The 19,481-nt window shown below is 35.7% G+C and overlaps 3 protein-coding genes across 6 annotated transcripts; 2 read left to right on the forward strand and 1 right to left on the reverse strand.

Moving 5' to 3' along the window:
* The first annotated feature begins 26 nt into the window (after nt 1-26).
* LOC113495244 (E3 ubiquitin-protein ligase Hakai) lies at nt 27-12,557 on the forward strand. 2 transcript variants are annotated; one of them, XM_026873875.1, is made up of 8 exons: nt 27-511; nt 2,235-2,422; nt 2,564-2,638; nt 2,871-2,972; nt 3,219-3,329; nt 3,694-3,849; nt 9,955-10,078; nt 10,369-12,557. In XM_026873875.1, the coding sequence occupies exons 1-8, from the start codon at nt 301-303 to the stop codon at nt 10,506-10,508; spliced, it is 1,107 nt and encodes a 368-aa protein (XP_026729676.1). In that variant the 5' UTR covers nt 27-300; the 3' UTR covers nt 10,509-12,557. The 2 variants fall into 2 exon arrangements, with proteins under 2 accessions (XP_026729676.1, XP_026729677.1); XM_026873876.1 differs by lacking the exon at nt 27-511 and adding an exon at nt 1,047-1,920.
* LOC113495243 (transmembrane protein 115) lies at nt 12,551-16,749 on the reverse strand. The gene is made up of 4 exons (XM_026873874.1): nt 16,207-16,749; nt 15,695-15,890; nt 14,223-14,399; nt 12,551-13,235 (listed from the first exon to the last, which is right to left on the reverse strand). The coding sequence occupies exons 1-4, from the start codon at nt 16,715-16,717 to the stop codon at nt 13,004-13,006; spliced, it is 1,116 nt and encodes a 371-aa protein (XP_026729675.1). The 5' UTR covers nt 16,718-16,749; the 3' UTR covers nt 12,551-13,003.
* A 207-nt stretch (nt 16,750-16,956) lies between these two features.
* LOC113495245 (NAD(P)H-hydrate epimerase) lies at nt 16,957-18,839 on the forward strand. 3 transcript variants are annotated; one of them, XM_026873880.1, is made up of 4 exons: nt 16,957-17,149; nt 17,232-17,440; nt 17,518-17,841; nt 18,292-18,839. In XM_026873880.1, the coding sequence occupies exons 2-4, from the start codon at nt 17,262-17,264 to the stop codon at nt 18,524-18,526; spliced, it is 738 nt and encodes a 245-aa protein (XP_026729681.1). In that variant the 5' UTR covers nt 16,957-17,149; nt 17,232-17,261; the 3' UTR covers nt 18,527-18,839. The 3 variants fall into 3 exon arrangements, with proteins under 3 accessions (XP_026729681.1, XP_026729680.1, XP_026729679.1); XM_026873879.1 differs by having other exon boundaries at nt 16,957-17,112; XM_026873878.1 differs by having other exon boundaries at nt 16,958-17,153.
* Nucleotides 18,840-19,481: the final 642 nt, after the last annotated feature.

Consider the following 19,481-nt stretch of genomic DNA (forward strand, 5'->3'; position numbering starts at 1 on the left):
TGAATACCATGTAAAAAATTAGTTGACTTTAGTAAATGACCTAAAATAATAATGAGTACATCACTAGAGACAAATCGATGATCCGCTTTCAGTGACGATTGTGATATTAAATGGAATTTTGAACTCATAATATAACCCCTTAAAATGATTAGTTTTATCACATAGAATACTTATTATTAATAATAAAGCTTCCTTCTTCATACGCTGATTATTTGTTTTGCACCAACTGTTAGACTTCTTGAGGTTAAGTGTATAGTATACTGTTTCACTGGTTGATTGTAGCTTTTATCAGTAAAAACCATGAATAGTGAAAAGCGAAACTCTCGAGGAAGAGGCCGGGGTCGTGGTCGGGGCCGGGGACGCGGTAGGGGCAGAGGCCGAGGGAAAAAAGTCCCGAAAGTGATGTCCAGTGATGAGGAAGAATGTTCTGTGGAAGAGACTTCTCAGGAGCAAGAAGAGAGCGTCGTTGAAGAAGCTAAGGAGGAACCAGAACCTACCGAACCAGCTAAACGTAATATGACTTTGTTTTTTTATCTATCTTAATTTTGCCTCTTAAAACTTGTATTCTGACCATCATGATTATACAAATCTTTATAAGCCTGTGACCTCATTCACATGTTAAGACAGGCCAGAAATTGTTATAATACACAGGCATAAATCTACAATAGGCAAATAGATTCTTTCAAATTTGCCATTGATCCTTCACATCAACAATATTCTGTACTAATGTAAACTAAAGATGTATGATTATAAACTAAAAAGCTTCTGAGTGTTGAAATAAGATGTAATAGCTTGTTTTCATTCTAAAACATTATAGCGAATCTAAAAGTTGCAACGTGACAACAACATATTTGTAAATAAGAAACAGTAATGAAAAACAAACAGGTTTATTACTGCAACCCTAACAAAGTGGCACAAAATTTTATACATTTAACCGTCTAATCAAAAATGAGCAGGCATTTCTTATAAATTACAGTTTCTAATTAAATCTGGTGAGATTTGAAAAGAAACCAACATAGCTTGAGAAAATAATATACAAGTGTTGACTGTTAATCATATGTAAATTCAATAAGCAGTTCAAACATTTGAAGCTTCTATCATATTAGTACCTCTAAACTAGGACCATACTTGTTTTTATTGATCAATTATATCTTCCAGATTTTACTCATCCTGAAAATTAGTACATGTAAAATCTGTAATCTGCAACTTTTTTATTTCAACTAATTTACACATGAAAACTTATATTATGTGTACTTGGCAGATTCATGGCATTAACAATATGTAGATTTGTACTATGCCCAATGAAACATACCTATTGCATCTATTGCTATGATAATGTTCATAATATATGTATAAAATATAGTTTTGTTGATTTTTAAAGTTACATGCATGATAATGTAAAGCACACATGATTGATAGAGTTAAAATATAGCACTAGTTATGTTACCAATAATTTAAAGTTTTACAAGGATCATGGTATATAAGGCTATGACATCACCACAGCACAACACAGAGAGATGGAAACAGCTGTTAATTAAATGATCACAACAATTTTCTTTTTAACAATCCCTTTATTTTGGACACATCTTAAAATCTCACTGTGTTCGGTAGATTAGGTATTACATAATTGAATAAACAAACACATAGTAAATAACATACAGAATTCTAAGATTTGAATAACAAATAAATAATGGTACCAACTAAAAATACACAACTTATAAGACACCAGAAAGTCAAGTATCTAAAAGCTCTTTAAATAATCAGTTGGACATGGAATATTATCATGTTAGTGATTATTTTTATCAGTTATCAAGGAGATATGGTGTAGAGTTCCATATTCTTGTCAAATGATCCATAACTAAACACAAATGTTGTTGTTGTGAAAGTGTAGCAAAAGTGAATGTTTAATGTGTAAAAGAAGTCAGTTCCCTTTATGTTTTCTCAACATACTCTTCTCCCTCTCTTTCTCAACTACTTGATACTTATAGCTTACTTGCTGTGAAACCTAGTGCTATTTATGTTATTAACCTTGAATATAATAATTGGGTAAAAGCTTTCATCTCATTTACAGGATAAATATTAATGAAGAAAAACAGCTAATGATTGGCAATTTCTTTTATAAATACTTTTATTTACTAGTAATGTTTCATATGAACATATAACCTAATGCTTTAGCAATAAATACAATAAGTATTTCCTCTACTTACAAGATATTTTGTCCTCTGCTTTCACAGTGGAAGTCCCATCGGACATTTCCCAGTTAGAAGCTCCGGTGTTCACGACACTACAGCGAGGGCCTCCAGAACCGATGCTGAGGCTTGACTGGAGTCACCGCGCCACCCTCATCGGCGAGAAGGTCCTCAACCCCATGATATATTGCTGTGATATATGCTCGAAGCCTATACTCATATATGGACGAATGGTGAGTTTGTACTATTTTTTTTACTTAATCGTAAATGTTTTAAAAGATATTTACTAAGTGTGTATACAAAGTATAATAAATTACATTTTGATTGTCTGAAAACAGACGCAAACATGTTTAATCTTATTGCTTTTGTTTCAGATACCATGTAAACATGTGTTTTGTCTGTCATGTGCTAGAGCTGAGCACACACACTGCCCAAGATGTAGAGAAAAGGTAATTGATTTGTCTATTTACAAACATAGTAAATATTAAAAGAGTCGGATAAAACCTTAGGTTCTTCCGAATTTATTCGAAATAATACCACCCGGTTATTATCCCTTGCTCGAAGAGGTAACAAACATACAAACATTGTGATAAACGCACATTCTTCCTCATTTATAATATTAGTGTTAGTAAGAAATCAAAACATAACACTAAACTTTAATTTCCTTTTTCTTTATTCTAGGTTCTAAGAGTTGAACAAACTGGATTAGGCACAGTATTTATGTGCACCCACTCAGGGACGAGATATGGCAACACAGGCTGTAGAAGAACTTATTTATCACAGGTAAATTCTGACTATATTCATCAATAACAACATTTAACTGAGTGCGATTCTAAAATGTCTATTTGTCTCTCTATATAATGCCTTTTTCAATTATGAAGACAGCCAGCTTAACTCCTAAAAGCATCGATTTGCTGAGTGTCTACTCACCGCTGTGCATCCTCCTTCAGTACTGCTAACGAAAAAATGATTATAATTTAATGAATTTATTAGTCTTGATGTTTATTATACATCTGTATTATTTTTCAGAGAGATCTACAAGCTCACATCAACCACAGACACGTCTCTTCAGGGGCAGTTGAAAACAAACCTGAACCGGAACCGTCGTCAAGTGCCGTTGCTATTGTTAAACCGTTACCTGTAAGTTATACTGTTAGAAGTTACATTCTTGGTTTAGTAAAAAAAGGTATTTTTGTACTTTGTAATCATGAGCACTGCTGGCAACATTAATGAAGAATGCCATGTTTATTTTTTAAATTAATTTTATGGCCAAAAATCGCAAAAGATTGAGAGGTCTAGAAGAGAAATAAGGCCTTTGTGTAGCAGTGGGATCATAAACGGGGAATATATAAAAAAATCTTCACTTACAAGGCTCTAAAATATGATCTCTTATTATTTTTTCGTAGGAAACTATGTTGCTGTACAACAGTATTTTAAGTTTTACTAACTGAAGGTCAAATTTATCAGCTAGGCCACACTAACTACGTGATAATTGTAATTGCAGCAGCTGTCAGCGTCTGCCAACGACCCCCGCGGCGGTCACGCACACCCCCACAGCCACGCGCACGCGGCGGGCGAGCGGCCGCGCGCCAGGACCAACCTCATCACTGTGCCCATACAGGACCAGACCGACAACCAACACTACTACAACTATTACCCTGTATGTACTCAATACTCAATACTATATTGCTTCCATAATGTAGTTTTTTTTTTTTATTCTTTTTTTTTTTTTTTTTGGACTTTTATACTACATGTATATGTCAGTCCGGTTAATCTTATTCGCTAATTACTTACTAAGTAGCTTAACTTATGATGCCAATAGATTAAACAAAAGACAAGCTTCTTCACTGTTAGGTTTTGATAGTAAGGAATTCATGATTCCGACTTGCAATATATCCACATCAAATTTTTCAAATAGTTCCTTTCTCTCCGCATGGAACTGAACACATTCCATCAACAAATGGTAAGTATCATCTATTACACCACAAGTATCACAGTTAGGGGAAGGAGCTTTCCCCATTAAGAAGGCAAATTTGTTTGATGGGATATGTCCGGTCCTGATTCTGTGCGCTATAGTAATCAGTTTCCTACTCAGCTGGCTATATGTACACCACGGTATACGAGGAGGCTGACATTGGATAGTTTTATACCATAAACCCTTTTCCAACGATCTCTGATCGAAATACTCTTTCCATAAATCATAACACTGTCCATTGTATTTCGTTAATATTTCTGAATAATATGGTTTCACATATATTTCTTGTCCTTCTGTACTTCCAATTTTCGCCAATCTATCCGCCTCCTCATTACCACGTATCCCAATGTGCGAAGGAACCCATTGCAACCTCAGATCCACTCCTTTCTCCGCTAGTTCTTCAATTTTAGAGAGTATCTCGTATGCTATCGGTGTACCTCTGCGACCAGAGGCGCATCGAGCTATATGATATAACGCACTCTTGCTGTCTGAACATATAACAGCTCTATTTTCAGAAATGGTTTTGATATATGATAGTGCTTCTGAGATTGCAATGAGCTCCAACGACATGATACACACATTTCCAATTACTTTAAAGCATCCATTAGAATTTTCTTGCGAGCGAACGTAAAATGCAGAACCCCTACCTTTCTTGCTCTTAGATCCATCTGTGTAAATTACTACCCAATCAGCATATTTCTCTATTAATTCTTTCATTACAGTGTGTTTCAACAGATTTAATTCGTAACAATCTTTAGCTCGATGCATACTGTCCAAATCTACCGAGACTATGTTATTCGTGTCAATGTAAGAGACCCACGTTTTTAAGGTATACATCTCTAATGGAGAGGATGAGGCCACTTGTACATCTTTAATTTCATTTAAAACATTTACAAGTAATGGAATCTTTTTCCGTGTCCAATAGCTGTTGTTAATAAACATATTTAATTCTTTTAATAATTTGATTGTTACATTATTAGTCCAAGATAGGGATTTTAAACAATATTTGTAGGCTAGGAATTTTCTTCTTATGTGCAATGGTGGAATACATAGCTCACTCTCCATGGTGTGGATCGGCGTAGATTTTATAAAACCACCTATAATTCTCAGTGCCTGATTCTGTACTTTCTGTAATTTATATAAATGTGAACTCGCACTGTTGTCGTAAATAAAACAACTGTAGTCTATACGACTCCTGACTATCGCTATATATATTCTGCGTAAATGTTTGGGGTGTATACCCCAAGAAGTACCTGCTAGAACTTTGAGTATATTTAAGTATTTCTGTGACTTTCTGACTACCTCATTAACATGACGTCCCCATCGTAGCGATCTGTCTAGCCATAACCCTAAATATTTGTAGCTGTCTACTAATTCTAAAGCACTATTGTTTATTTTCAATGTAATATTTTGTCTCCTAAATCCCCTACTAAAAATACATAGTTTTGATTTACTATTCGACAAACGCAATCCTAATTCAGCTAGACAAGATGAAAATATGTCTAATGTTTCTTGTAATTTAGTTGTACTTTCTGAGAGATTTTTGTCTGTACTATACAAGACAAAATCATCAGCGTACTGACACATATGTACATTGTTAGTTTTTGAGAATAATTTAAATGTTACAACGTTAAATAATATTGGTGATATAGGGTCACCCTGGGCTAATCCTAAACTTGTATATCTAATCATAGTGTCATCTTCATTAGATTCATCAATAATTTTAAGATGTCTTTCATTCAAAAAAGTCCATAAATATGAACATATTTTGTTACCGATACCTATTTCATTCAATATCGATATCATTTTATTAATTAATACATTATTGTATGCACTTTCAACATCTATAAAACACGCGATTGTTGCATAACTTTTCGAGAAACCTAATTGAATTTGTGTGGTCAATCTCGTTAAACAGTCTTGACATGATTGCCCTCTTCTAAAACCCGACGTATATGGAGACAAAATATTATTTTTCTCTATAAACCATTCAATGCGTTTAGTCAGTATGGAGTGAAGAATCTTACACAAGCATGATATTAAGCAGATAGGCCTTAACTTTGGATTGCTGTCGCTGGTTGTAGCTGGTTTTGGAATAGGCATCAGTACTATGTCACGCCACTGTACGGGTACGGTACTAGAATTTAAAATATCATTATACAAATTCACCAAAAATATTTTTCCCTTGGTTGGTAAATTAAAGATCATTGAATAAGAAACCCGTCCTCACCAGGTGCTGTATCCTTAGTCTTGAGTGAATTACACAGTTCATGTAATGTAACCGGGAGTTCCAACTCTACGTTGAATGAATTAAATGTTGGTTTCTCATAGCATACATAATCAGGAGCCAGATCACGGATTAGAGATACTTTCTGGTCCCTTGACGGGTATGATTTAGCCGAGCTACACCCTTTCAACCATCTCATTCGTTTCCACATTTCTGATACCGTTGTTGACTCATCAATGCTTGTGTAAAAATTACGACGCTCATTTAATCTGGCTTTACTAATAGCTTTCTTAGCGATTGTTGTCTTTTCTTCTAGAATGTTTAAATTGAAGGGGGTAGGATTTGACCTAAAATTACTTAGAGCCAACCTCCTTTCGGCTACTAATTTAGAGAGTGTTTCATTCCAGTAAGACTTTGGTTGGAAACCCGGTTTATAATGCGTGAATTGTTTTGTATACGGTATATATTTATCAGCTGCGTTATTAATAATGTTAATGAAATAATCATAATTTTGTTGAGCATTTAACTCTCTACAGTATGGTAAAATAGCTTCTTCTATAGTTTTTGTATATCCTTTCCAATTGGCTGATTTATATTTACGTTTTTTACCTATACATATAGCTTCCCTATAGATACTTTTAATTTTAATACACATATGATCACTGCCCAAATTTTCGCTCAATACATGCCATTCAAATTTACAAGCTAAATCTGTGGAAGCAAATGTAATATCAGGGGACGTTTTTTGTAAATAACCATTTACCATCTTAATTCGCGTGTGCTCACCTGCCCCTTTGTTAAGCGAGATGTATCCCGCATCCAAAGCAGCATCAAAAACCATCGTACCTCTTGTATCTGATTTACATGACCAATTATGGTGATGTGCATTGAAGTCACCAGCTATTAGACATTTACTAGTATATTTCGTGAATATCAAATCCCAATCCGACTGAACAGTATGCACCGAGGAAGGACAATATATCAAGATAATATTCTTAATCTCTTTACAATTTAAAAGTTTAACACATTTTATTTCTATTCCTGAATTACTATGATTTAAAGTTTCTAACTGAACTCTAATTGATTTGTGTATTACAATGGCGACTCCCCCATATGAATCGCTTCGGTCATTCCTAAAGATATTATATCCACTTATATTTAATGATGAGTCAGGTTCCAACCAAGTCTCTGATATTAAAGCAATATAAATGTTCTCTTGACTTAATAAAGCTTGAAATTCTGAAATTTTAGGTCTCAAACTCTGGGCATTCCACTGCAATATGTTTATGAAATAAGAACTGTTATTAAAATTATTATCCATTAGTGGAGAACGAAAGTATACGATTTAAAATATCTTTACCATTTATTATTTTTAAACATAGTGCAATGAAATCCCGAACAATTATGTTGATAATTAATCCCAGCTTATCAGAAAAGCTATTTCTCGACATACATATATCCTTAATTTTTTTATATAGTCCATACCAATATTCTTTGCATTCACCTGGTTGCCTTTGTTTATCCTCTTTGTTATTGGTGTTTTCAGCCTCACTTATATTTGTTTGTGAATGTTCCTGTCCATACGATCCTGTTTTCGTTTTTTTTTCTTCGTGATTTCTTCTTTTTTGGTTTTTCAGACTGCGTATTAGTTTTATTATCTAATTTCTGGCTGTCTTCTGTTTCAGATTCCTCCGATGCACTCATTTCTTCATGTATAACGGCTTCTGTAACAACCACTTCTCTATATGTTCTTCTTGGTTCTGTGTCCTGAGTCCATTCTGTTTGTGGCAACTGTTTATTTGTTTCATTATTCATAACAGCATCCACATTATGTGTTGTATTATTTTCCTGTATTTTTCTTTCGGTTTTATATATTTCTAATCCTTCCCGATAGCTGCAGTTCTTTTCTGACATAATTCTTCTAATTTCTTTTTCTTTCAAGAAAATAGGGCATCTTTTATTCATTGCCATATGTGGACCTTTGCAGTTTATACATTGAAAATTAGTTGTCTCACAGTTTGCGTGATTATTTCCACACTTAGGGCATATGATCTTTTTTGAAGGACATGTTCTAGAAAGGTGTCCATATCGCCAACATATTGAACATTGGGATACAGGGAAAATATAGGGTTCAACTTGAAATCTGCACCCAAAACCATATACATATGACGGTAGATTGTGATTTTTAAAACATAGGCGAATTGTTTCAGAATTTACCCATTTACCATCGCTATCCTGTCTTTTTAATCGTTTTGCAGATATGATCTCAAAATCACACCTAAGGTTTTCTAATATTTCTTTATCTTCTATTTCTAAGTCCACCTGTCTCAGTAAACCATAGCATAACGATGATTCACCTACTATATTGACATTATATTCCAAGTTGGCTAATAATTTCTCACAATTTAACATCTTCACTGCATTTTCTTTTTGTCAAAATATATTAAGGCCCTATAAGGGTTTTTGTATACTAATTTAATTATGTTTCCTAAATTATGAGATCTCAAAAGTTTCGCCATCCCAAATTGCCTCGGTAATGTTTCTTTGGCCGTAATACACACAATGTGGGTTTCACACTATTATTCGAAAATCTCAATTGCAAGTCTTCAAAATTTTTTGAATTTCTTCGTGTTGGTCGTTTACTCCCACGTTTTATGGTTATGAAACCGTCATCACCTTCAATTACTTCTTCGTCATCTTCCTGTCTACTTCTTTTCTCCGGTAATACTTGTTGCTCTCTACTTAACTCCGTATTTTTCTCTTTCTCCATCCTATTAACTTGTTGCTCGCTCTCCATTTCAAGATCCTCTTCCACCATCTCACTTCCACTTGAGTCACAAAATTCTACATTTTCACTCATCAAGTAGCATTAATTAATAAAAATGAGGGTAAGCGCAAATAGTTACAATCGCGTAAGCGTCAACTGCTCGCTCGACCGCTCGCTACGACTGCGCGCGCGCAACTGTTCCATAATGTAGTTACAGGTGGTAATTTTAGATACAATGAACAATTATGGACCCCGTAGGGCACATCAATATGGTAGGAGAGAGGAAGAGCTCTGTTTTATACTTTATTCATTATTTGACCGACGACCTGGTGAAAGCTGCTAGGTCTCGTTGGATGCAGCTGGCAATGAACCGGCCGCGCTGGAGAACGTATGGAGAGGCCTGTAGACGCCTATAGGCTGAGATGATGTATTTTGTATTGTTTTAATTTCAAATTTAGTTAGTATGTCTTACTTGAAAATAAATAAATACCAGCCTATATATATGCCACTGCTGGGCACAGGCCTCTTCCCGTATAATAATATAGAATATAATTTTGAATTAGTTCAGAGATTATTCTTGGAATGGTTCCTCTAAATTTAATTTTTGCAGGTTCCTTGCTTTTGCAAGTATTGTTGCAGTTATATTAACTTTTGTTTCGCTACAGCTAAATTCTTAGTAATAATAAAACTAAGGAGATTGTGATCTAATAACTACTAAACTTCAGATCTGCCCTTTAAAAATATATTACTAAACTATATGACAATGGCAATGCTATAAAAGAATGTTTGTCCATAGCCACCGTCAGGCCCGGTGGCCCCGCCGTCGGTGGCAGTACTGGCGCACAGTATGAGCGTCCCGCCGCCCACGTACTACGCGCCCGCGCCGCCGTACTCCGCGCCACCCACCTACGGACAACCCGGTCAGTTACACTAAGTATTCATATTTGTTCTCCAGCATATGGTATTTTATTGCTGGGCGAAGGTTATCATCAAATCCTTCTACAATTATATTCTAGAGCTACTTCAAACTAGTCTCGTACTTTCAATTTATCCCACTACTGATCACTTGTTATTGATACATTTAGAAGGACCGTTTATAGGTCTTTGATTTAAATTTATAGTTTTTGGTATTGCTCGAACATAATTGACTTTGAAACGCCTTAAAAATGTCGTGTGTCGCCTTACATTTGAGCATACGGTTGTACCGCAGCGGGCGGCAGCCTGCCGTCGAGCGCGTCGGGGCTGGCGGCGGGGCTGGCGGGGCTGGGCGGCGAGGCGCGCTGGGCGGAGGGCTACAGCCCCGCGCTGCCCGTGCCGCAGTGGCCCGCGCAGCACCACTACTACAGGTAGCGCCGTGCGCAACACGCGAGGGACACCTGCTAGGCGCGCCAGCGACGGGTCTGTGACTACCTTACAAACTAGTGACTGTGAAAGTTACAATTGTTTCAAACGAGGACCTATAAGCAGTTTGTACTGTAGTACTGAGAACTGTAGGCAGCATATTATTATAACTTTGTAGTAACACATATATGTAAGTTATGGATATTTGCCACTAGAGGTCAGTGGCATAACTGCACTTGCTACATATCCATCCGTTCATGGACCATCAGCTGTTTCATATGAATTTATAGTCAGCTACTATAAGTAATAAACTAGCAATTGTTGTAAATTACTACTGGCTTCTTACTTGAAAAGCCTTGTATCCACTTGAGCATGCTCGGGCGAATAAGCGGCTCATTTGGCCGAACATGCTCAAGTGGATACGAGGCTTAAGGAGGTTTCACATAAAGCTACAAATATTAGTGTTCAGAAAAGAACACAATAATTGGATGTTACTGGGATAGATTAGGCTTTTAAATGGAATGACGCTGTCAAATCGCATTTTAACAATAGGTTAAGATTTATTACAGACTTTGTGTACACTACCTATAGAAAATTAGAATACAGTTCTAGTGTTAAAAGAGTTTTTTTATCAAAAAGTAGTACAATGTTTTGTGCCGACTAACCATTTACATATTTTCATGTATGCTTAACCTTTTGTTTCCAATTTCTTGGCTCTTGCTATTTTTTGACCAAAAACAAACTGTTTGAAAAACTATTCATCATGATTAACATTAACTTCATTTCTAAGCTATGCTATAACTTTTAAAGGCCTAGTAGTTATGCACAGAGGTAATTTAAGCTCAAAACATTGTTGTTTGTATTCAACATTAGATACGACATTTTAAATCCCACTTGTTTACAAGCATCATAACAATATAATAAGTAGAAGCACAAAAAATGTAACTTAAGAATAACCACGGCAGCGTCATCCCCTTAAAGCTCAATAAAATAATAGTGCTAATGGTATAACTTGGCAAATCTGAAAATAATAAAGTAAGAGTGAGAATACTTTTTAACAGTGTGTGTGACAGAGACAAGGATATGAATTGGCCCTTTTGGATGCCCTAAGTTATACCGTTCGTCCTGTGCCTACCTAGTTATAAATAGGCTGTAATTTTATATGTTGTAGTAATTTTATCACACAAGTGGTATAATCTCATATTGTACATACAAGTCACAATGTTTACTAGATTTTAACAGATTTTTAAACTATATTTTTCATCTGATCGTCCTGTACTTTAATATTCAGTGAACTTGATCCCTCAAAGTTGGCGTTTCGTGGAGTGAGTAAGATGCGAATACATATGAACAGTGAAGTGACAAAGAGATGGCTATTTTTCACAAAACTTGAGGGGTTAAGCTTAACTGTCGAGCAATATTGATATCAATGTATTATAGAATATATTTACATTTGAAATTGATTATTGATTTATAACAAGCTAGTCCGGCGTCCAGATGCAAGCGTCATTTTTACGATAGCCTTTAATTGTAAAAATGCCACTTGTCTAGACTGTAGGTGACTGGCTTTTATATTATGGTGCAATTTAATTGACATTACATTTCATAATTCAGTTGTGGAGCTAAGGACGAATTTTATTTCTCATGAATGTAATATAACTATTGGATGACTGAAATTGGTATCGTAAGTTACGTATAGGTAACCTAGATAAAGAACATAATTTTAATTAAACTACACTATGAAATAAGTACTAAACTTATGTGACCTACTTTTTTAAACAGTTAATATTAATACATATGTACTCAAACTAACTTGTAAAAGATCATTGTCTGTGAATTAGCTCCCTAACATTAAAAACAGTACGGCGGATCATAAATTGGGCTTTGTAAATCCGCTACGAGTTAGGCATCCTGAACTTTGATATGTGTATGTATTTGTATGTCTACTGTGTCCAATTAAAATGTAATTTTAATACTATCAATGTCCGTATTCTATTGATCTGAAACACGAATATTGTAAAATACGAGATAATAAAAAAATAAAACGTAAAAAAGTGATTAGATATTTATTTAATTAATTAACACTAATCAATATCAATTATATTTACAATATGTCACATCATTCACTCTCTCTGCTAGACACAATCAACAAATGCAATAAAATCTGCAAAAAATATTTACTTTTTTATACCATACATTCAACTGTTACCCATAACTATTGGATTTTATAAAAGAAAAAATAAAATAAAATGAATACTAATTCGTATAGATTCACAGGGCCATTGCAGAAATGCTATTGCTTATAGACTAACAAATTAAAATGCATAATAATCAATGTGATGTACACCAAATGCTCAACAACAACCCACTCCACCAATTGACAGACTTTATAATATGGAATTAATTTGAGATCGTCGGGCACTCGTAACAAATGAATCATACGGCATACCTATTTCTACATTGGTTCTGTGAACAGCCTTTAGTTGTGCGGGCGGGTGCGGGCATCATGAGTGCTTGGCGGGTGGCGCGGGGTCGGGCCCGAGCTCGGCCAGGTCCACGAGCGTGGCTTCAGCGGGCGCGGGCGCCGCCGCCGCCGCCTCGCCCGCGAACGCCGGCGTCACCTGCGACTGCATCTTCCTCACCGCGTCCATATTCACTTTGGTCGATAGGTTCTTCTGTCGCGTCTGTTCGGAAGTCTTCGATAATCTCTCGCTCAACGCCTTGAGCGCGATTTGTCTGGAAAATAAATAATTACGTCAATACACGGCACAGTTATACGTGTTTGGTCATGGTAAAGGCTTAATTCGCGATTAGATTCAATACTTCCAATTATATTCAGCAGTAGTAAAATAACGGTTTATTCACGCGTATTTATCGGAATCGCCCTAGTAGCTTCGGAACCAAACGTAGTCCTTGATTATTATTGGATGAAGCTGCGGTTGGGTAGTGAGTTTTGTCCGACACTACTCGAGCAATCCAGATAAGCACGTGTTACTAGGTAAACCATTGTATCATTTAATTATGGATCATTCTAACGAAAGTTACTATACAGATATAGTAAAATACATGTTTAAATATTGAGGACAGTAATCTGTAGATTAGACATCAACATGTAATCTACAAAGGTGTTAGTATGACTCAGAAATGTAATAAAGATATAATCAGTTGTACATGGGTTGATAGTAACTCATGAAAATCCAGCATTTGAGGATTTTTCTTTACGGTTTTTTTGCATACCTATTTGTAGTAGGCCAGATTTAGTTTCTCTACTTGCATCAAAATACTGTCCAACATCAATTTTAGATTCTTAAAAGTACTGTTCATAATCCGATTCCAGGAGTTACTTTAGAGCTATTAGACAATAAAAAATCTTGACCTGGTAAGCACACAGCATACCCATTCCTGAATATCTAAAGAGAGTATCATTTATTGACGACCTCCGTGGTCGAGTGGCGTACACACTGGTTTCAAGGTGTCGCTAGCTCTGAGGTTCCGGGTTCGATCCCCGGTCGGGTCAATGTAAAAATTCACATTTCTACATTGTCTCGGGTCTGGGTGTTTGTGGTACCTTCGTTGTATCTGAATTCCATAACACAAGTGTTTAAGCAACTTACTTTGGGTTCAGAACAATGTATGTGATGTTGTCCGCATTTAAAATTTTATGTATTAGGAAAAAAATAGAACGATGTAGGTAAATAAAAGTGTCAATGTAAGTGTAGGTACCTCCGCCTCTCCATATCTTGCGGCTCGACGCCGGGCATGGAGATGGTGACGCCGCGTGGGCTGAGCGCCAGGTGCACGCGGCGCGGGCTGGGCGCGCACAGCCCCAGCCGCACCAGGCAGCGGTGCGGCGGGCCCAGCACACCGCGGACCAGCGGCTGCAGGACCGTCGGGAAGAAACTGCGGGTTACATCACAGTCTTAGCGAATGTACATAATACATATATTCTGAGAATACCAACAAATAACTCTATAGAGAATATAAAATGATATCGACTCCGGCGAACTTCGCGTCAGTTAGTAGTGGCAACAAAATTCTAAACATCCAGGAACCAATTGAAATATACACATAAAATTTCTTCCCAATTTGTCTAGCTATTTCTTTACATTTACGATGAACTCTCATACAGATAAATAATGTATGTGTTAAAATATCTCAAACAAAATAATTTGAGAAATACGCGACACTACGCCGTTGAATGTCAAATAGGAGATACATTAAACATTTTTATAAAACTTTTTGAGTGTATAGTTTAAAAAAAGGTCCAGAAAATATATATTCTACTGTATTCTAAAATATAATTTACATATCAATCAATCACTTGGCTGTAAAATAAACCTGTTCAATAAATTTTCTGCTTATCACTTGTTCCAGTTACATTACTACAGAATAAGTACTATAAATTCTTTTCTGTTTACTGAATTTTCATCTTTCTCACGCCTATGCAAACGGCGTGTTAAATCATGCTTGCCTAGTTGACGCGTTTAAAAACTCTACATGCATAGAACTGTTGGGCCAGTGGGATTGTTCAAAAGGGTCATTGTGGCCCAGATACACAATAGACAAAGAATCTTAAAAAGAACCTCCCAATGAAATAGCCACACAACAGATAGTAAAATCCTATGTGAAAGTTTGTATGTTTGTTCCTCTTTCATGCCACAGAAACCACTAAACAATTTTAGACAGTTTTAACCAGTATTATCACATAGTTTTTATCCCGATTTTGTTCCTGTGGGAACATTTTTCATTTGTAGCGGTCAGGCCCACTGGCGACAGCTTGTGCATGTGTGTATAGATGAAAAACTATAAAAGATGCTTGAGACATAACTGTACAATGTACATATAATGTAGAGTTAAGAAACAAAACAAGTGTCAGATAACAATCCCATTGTCTCAAAGATGACAACAGGTGAGAAACAAAACAATTTTTCTTAAATTCTTAGTTTCATTCAATCACACTGTTTGAATGTCATAATGTTGTTTCCATGTTGTATTTGTTAGCTTGGACATCATATAAGGTATCCTGTTTAATTAAAAAAACAGCAGAACATAATATCAATAAATACTATAAAGTTTATTGTTTTATATTCTCCTATTGAAAAGAGAAGTTTGGCATATATTTTTTCACATACCATTGTGGTACATCAGGCAAACTTAATGTCTTTATTATTCCTATAAGATTTTTAAACACTTACTTATCAAAACTGAAATTATCAGCCATATCTCCTCTGGTCCCGCTGCTATGCCTCTGCCAAAACCTCAGGTATATCCAGGATAGGATTGTCCCACTACCCCACATGCAAGGGTATGTGCCCTCTAATGCCCCTATTGCCCATAGTATAATGGCTGCTATTAAAATCAGAAGTGGCAAAGACCTGTTTGTTAACTTTCCTGAAAAAAAATATGCCATAAATAAAAATAAATAGTTGTACATTGTGGTAATTAAGACTCTTTAATGAGTGCAATAATTAGGTAAAATACTTGTGTTATATGGTTAATTAGGCTAAATAGTGTAAATAAATTAAACTTCAAATTAAATAATGCTTCCATGAGAACATGTAGTACTCAAACCAAAGTAAAATGCAATAACAGTCAGTTTTAAATTAGTTATGAAAGAAGCATTTTTAAATAATAATCCATTCTACTTATAGCATGGTTGTAAACAAGTCACTTTAAAACACGTCAATACTTATCAAACGGTTCATACCTAATGGGGTTTTTATCAGCAGATGATCTGGCATTATCTGCTTAACTGCCACACTCACGGCGGCTAGGTATCCCGCCAGCCCATGTACATGAATGTCGAACAAGTAAGACGTCTGACCAGTACACGCAAATATCACTAAGTAGTAGAACGTCGTCAGAAATGCAACTCCAACATTCGTCAGAAAGAAGAACTTCATCATTTCCATTTGACCCCATAGCGGCTCTATTAGTTTCCCACACAGTCCCACTGTCACAATGTCGATGATCACTTCCCATAAATGTATCTCAAGAAACCAGAACGTGAAAGTAGACCACAATTGAAAAGAAGGTGGCAACAAATACCCTGGAGTGACACTGAGAACGTTCACCACATCATCAGAAAACGATAAAATGTACCCTATTATAACTACTACACATATGAATTTTACCGACGGAGACGTGTTTCCTAACAAAGCGGAAAATTGTTGTCGTAAATACGGTAAATTACGACTGAATACCCTAAGCGCAGCCATTTTTGTGAAGGATGAGCGAAAACGAAAACGAAAATTGACAACTTGAATAGATAGCTGTCAGAATGACAGTATATGTCAATTTTATTTTCCATTTTATGCAGTCAAGGTCCTATTTTGGGTATAAGAATAATTACTTGTTCATTTCAGAGTCTGTTTTATAAAAAAAATCATAGTGTACGTCTTAAACGCCCGTTTTAAACATTAATTTCAACTTGATAATAATTCATCAATACATAAAACATTTAAGTACTAAACAGCGGTCATAATGATTGTCATGAAGTTCAAACTTCAAAATTACAAGATGACATAAATTCTCCTGTAAAAGTTTATAACACAACAAACTATTATCTTGGCAAAATTCTGCACGCTGTTATATCTATAATTGGATAAAATAGGTATATCAATGTTATTTCGGCTTATAAGTAGTGCATTGTTGGTATGATCTTTATATATAACCGGCTATTCAGATAACTGAGTGTGGATCATAAGGGTTATTGTTATAACTGGTTTACAGTTACGAGTGGCTATCGTTTGGGGCGGCACGATGATGACTTCGGGTGGTAAAAAGTGTAGCAGCATGCGGCTGCGATACTTAACTCAAAAAGAGGCTATTGCGTTAGATGAGGATCTCTTTAATGAATACAAATTTAGCGTCGATCAGCTGATGGAGCTAGCTGGGCTTAGTGTTGCGACTGCTGTGGCACGCACTTATCCCGCGGCTACGTAAGTGCTCTGATTAATATTACAGTTTATTACTATTATTATGCACATAAATATCAAGTCAGTATTCTTTTTTTTAGACACCCTTCAGCGCTCATTATATGCGGCCCAGGCAACAATGGAGGTGATGGTCTTGTAGCTGCTCGGCATTTAAAACTCTTTGGATACAATGTTTCAATTTACTACCCGAAACGCACTCCAAAACCACTGTATGAAAACCTCTTAGCCCAATGCCTTGCATTTGGAGTTGACATAGTTGAGAAGTTGCCTCCCCCAAAAGAGTTGTGTAATGAGTATCAGTTCCTAGTTGATGCATTGTTTGGATTCAGTTTTAAGCCACCAGTCAGGGATGAAATGAAACCAGCAATGGATGCTTTAATTGATGCTGGATTACCAGTTTGCAGGTAATAGATATAATAGTGTATTATATGGGCACCTACCATCATGCTTAAAGTAATATTATTGGTGTTGAAAATAGATGATACTATATGACATGTATTGTGCTGTCAGGATTCCACACCCATTATAATATAACTTTAAGAAAAATCCTCTGAAAATTAGGCTGCATTTTTCTCATTATATCCTTAATGAGCCAGAAACTCAAAAAGCAACAGCCATGAAGGGTAAGTGATTGGTAATACTACTTGTCCCTACTGACTTTCAAAATGTTACATAGCAGTAATTAGGTTCTTATTAGCAAAAAAGTTTTAGGCAATGGCCTATCACCACCGCTCATAATATTGCAGTTGTGTAATTTCTTGAAGTAGTGATTACTAGCTGCTTCTGTTATTCTGTGTCCATTCTAGATTAAAAAAGAAAGAATGTTACTTATTCCCAACTTTATTTAATTTCAGTGTGGATGTTCCCAGTGGATGGAATGTGGAAAAAGGGCCAGGGGTTATAAGACCTCTGAGACCAGATATGCTCATCTCACTGTCTGCCCCCAAGATGTGTGCTGCACCAGAGTTCATACTAGGTGCCAAACATTTTCTAGGTGGAAGGTTCTTGCCTCCAGGAATAATTCAGAAATATTTCCTAAGATTACCTGACTATCCCTGCCAGGATCAAATAGTTCAGTTATCTTGTTAATTATTCTGATAAATAATATGGAAAACAATTGGGTAAACAATGACATGTCAATCAGTTTCCAATCCCTGTCTGTTTTTTGCTACTTGACTGCCTACCTAATGTGGGTAATCACACTTTTTTTTACGTGTTTCGGCTGAATAATTCAACCTATATTTTTAAAAATAAGATTTATTCTTAAAAAAAAATGTTTGCAAGCAACATACTAAATCAAATAGGTTGATGGCTTGGAGTTTAAATTATTATAATTATACGAATATGTTATTTACAGTAGTTTAAGAAATTTGATAAATGGGTCAATAAATGTTAAATTGTTTGTTGTTTTTTTTTTGTAAATTACCTAAGGTCTGCAAAGTCTTACAGCTTTTATCGTAATGTTGGACTTCTTGTTAAAAACAATGATGTGCTATTTACATAGCGTAGACCGACATCTTTTCCACAACTATATAGTATTACAACTATTTGAATGGTGGAGATGGTGGAACAAGCAGGCTCGCGATACCTCGGGCAAAGTCGGGCTAATTCTTGCGTCTGGTCAACAATCGATAGTGTAATCCAAGTGAAAATCTTGAATGATAAGGATTGTAAGTACATACACCCTTATCAGTATAGATAATCATATTCATCAAACGTGGATAAACCTTTAATGATGATAAAATTAAGCAGTTTTGCACTCCAACAGCGTATTTTTTTTATTTGATCATTCCATATACAAATGGTAGGTAACAACGGAACCCGTTTTAAGTCTTGAGCCTTAATTTCCAACGTTATGCTAGGTTAATGAAAAGCCTGAAAGAACGATAACTCTGTTAAAAAGTTTTTAAACCCAATAATTGAGGATATGGACCTTCTATCATCAGCTATGATGAGAATTAAACCGAAGAACTTTAACGACTTTATTGAAATTACCGTTAAATTTGCAGGATTGCCCTTGATTTCTCTAGTATTGCATAATAGG

Source organism: Trichoplusia ni, chromosome 6, assembly GCF_003590095.1.
Source record: "Trichoplusia ni isolate ovarian cell line Hi5 chromosome 6, tn1, whole genome shotgun sequence".
In the NCBI taxonomy this organism is placed as follows: domain Eukaryota; kingdom Metazoa; phylum Arthropoda; class Insecta; order Lepidoptera; family Noctuidae; genus Trichoplusia; species Trichoplusia ni.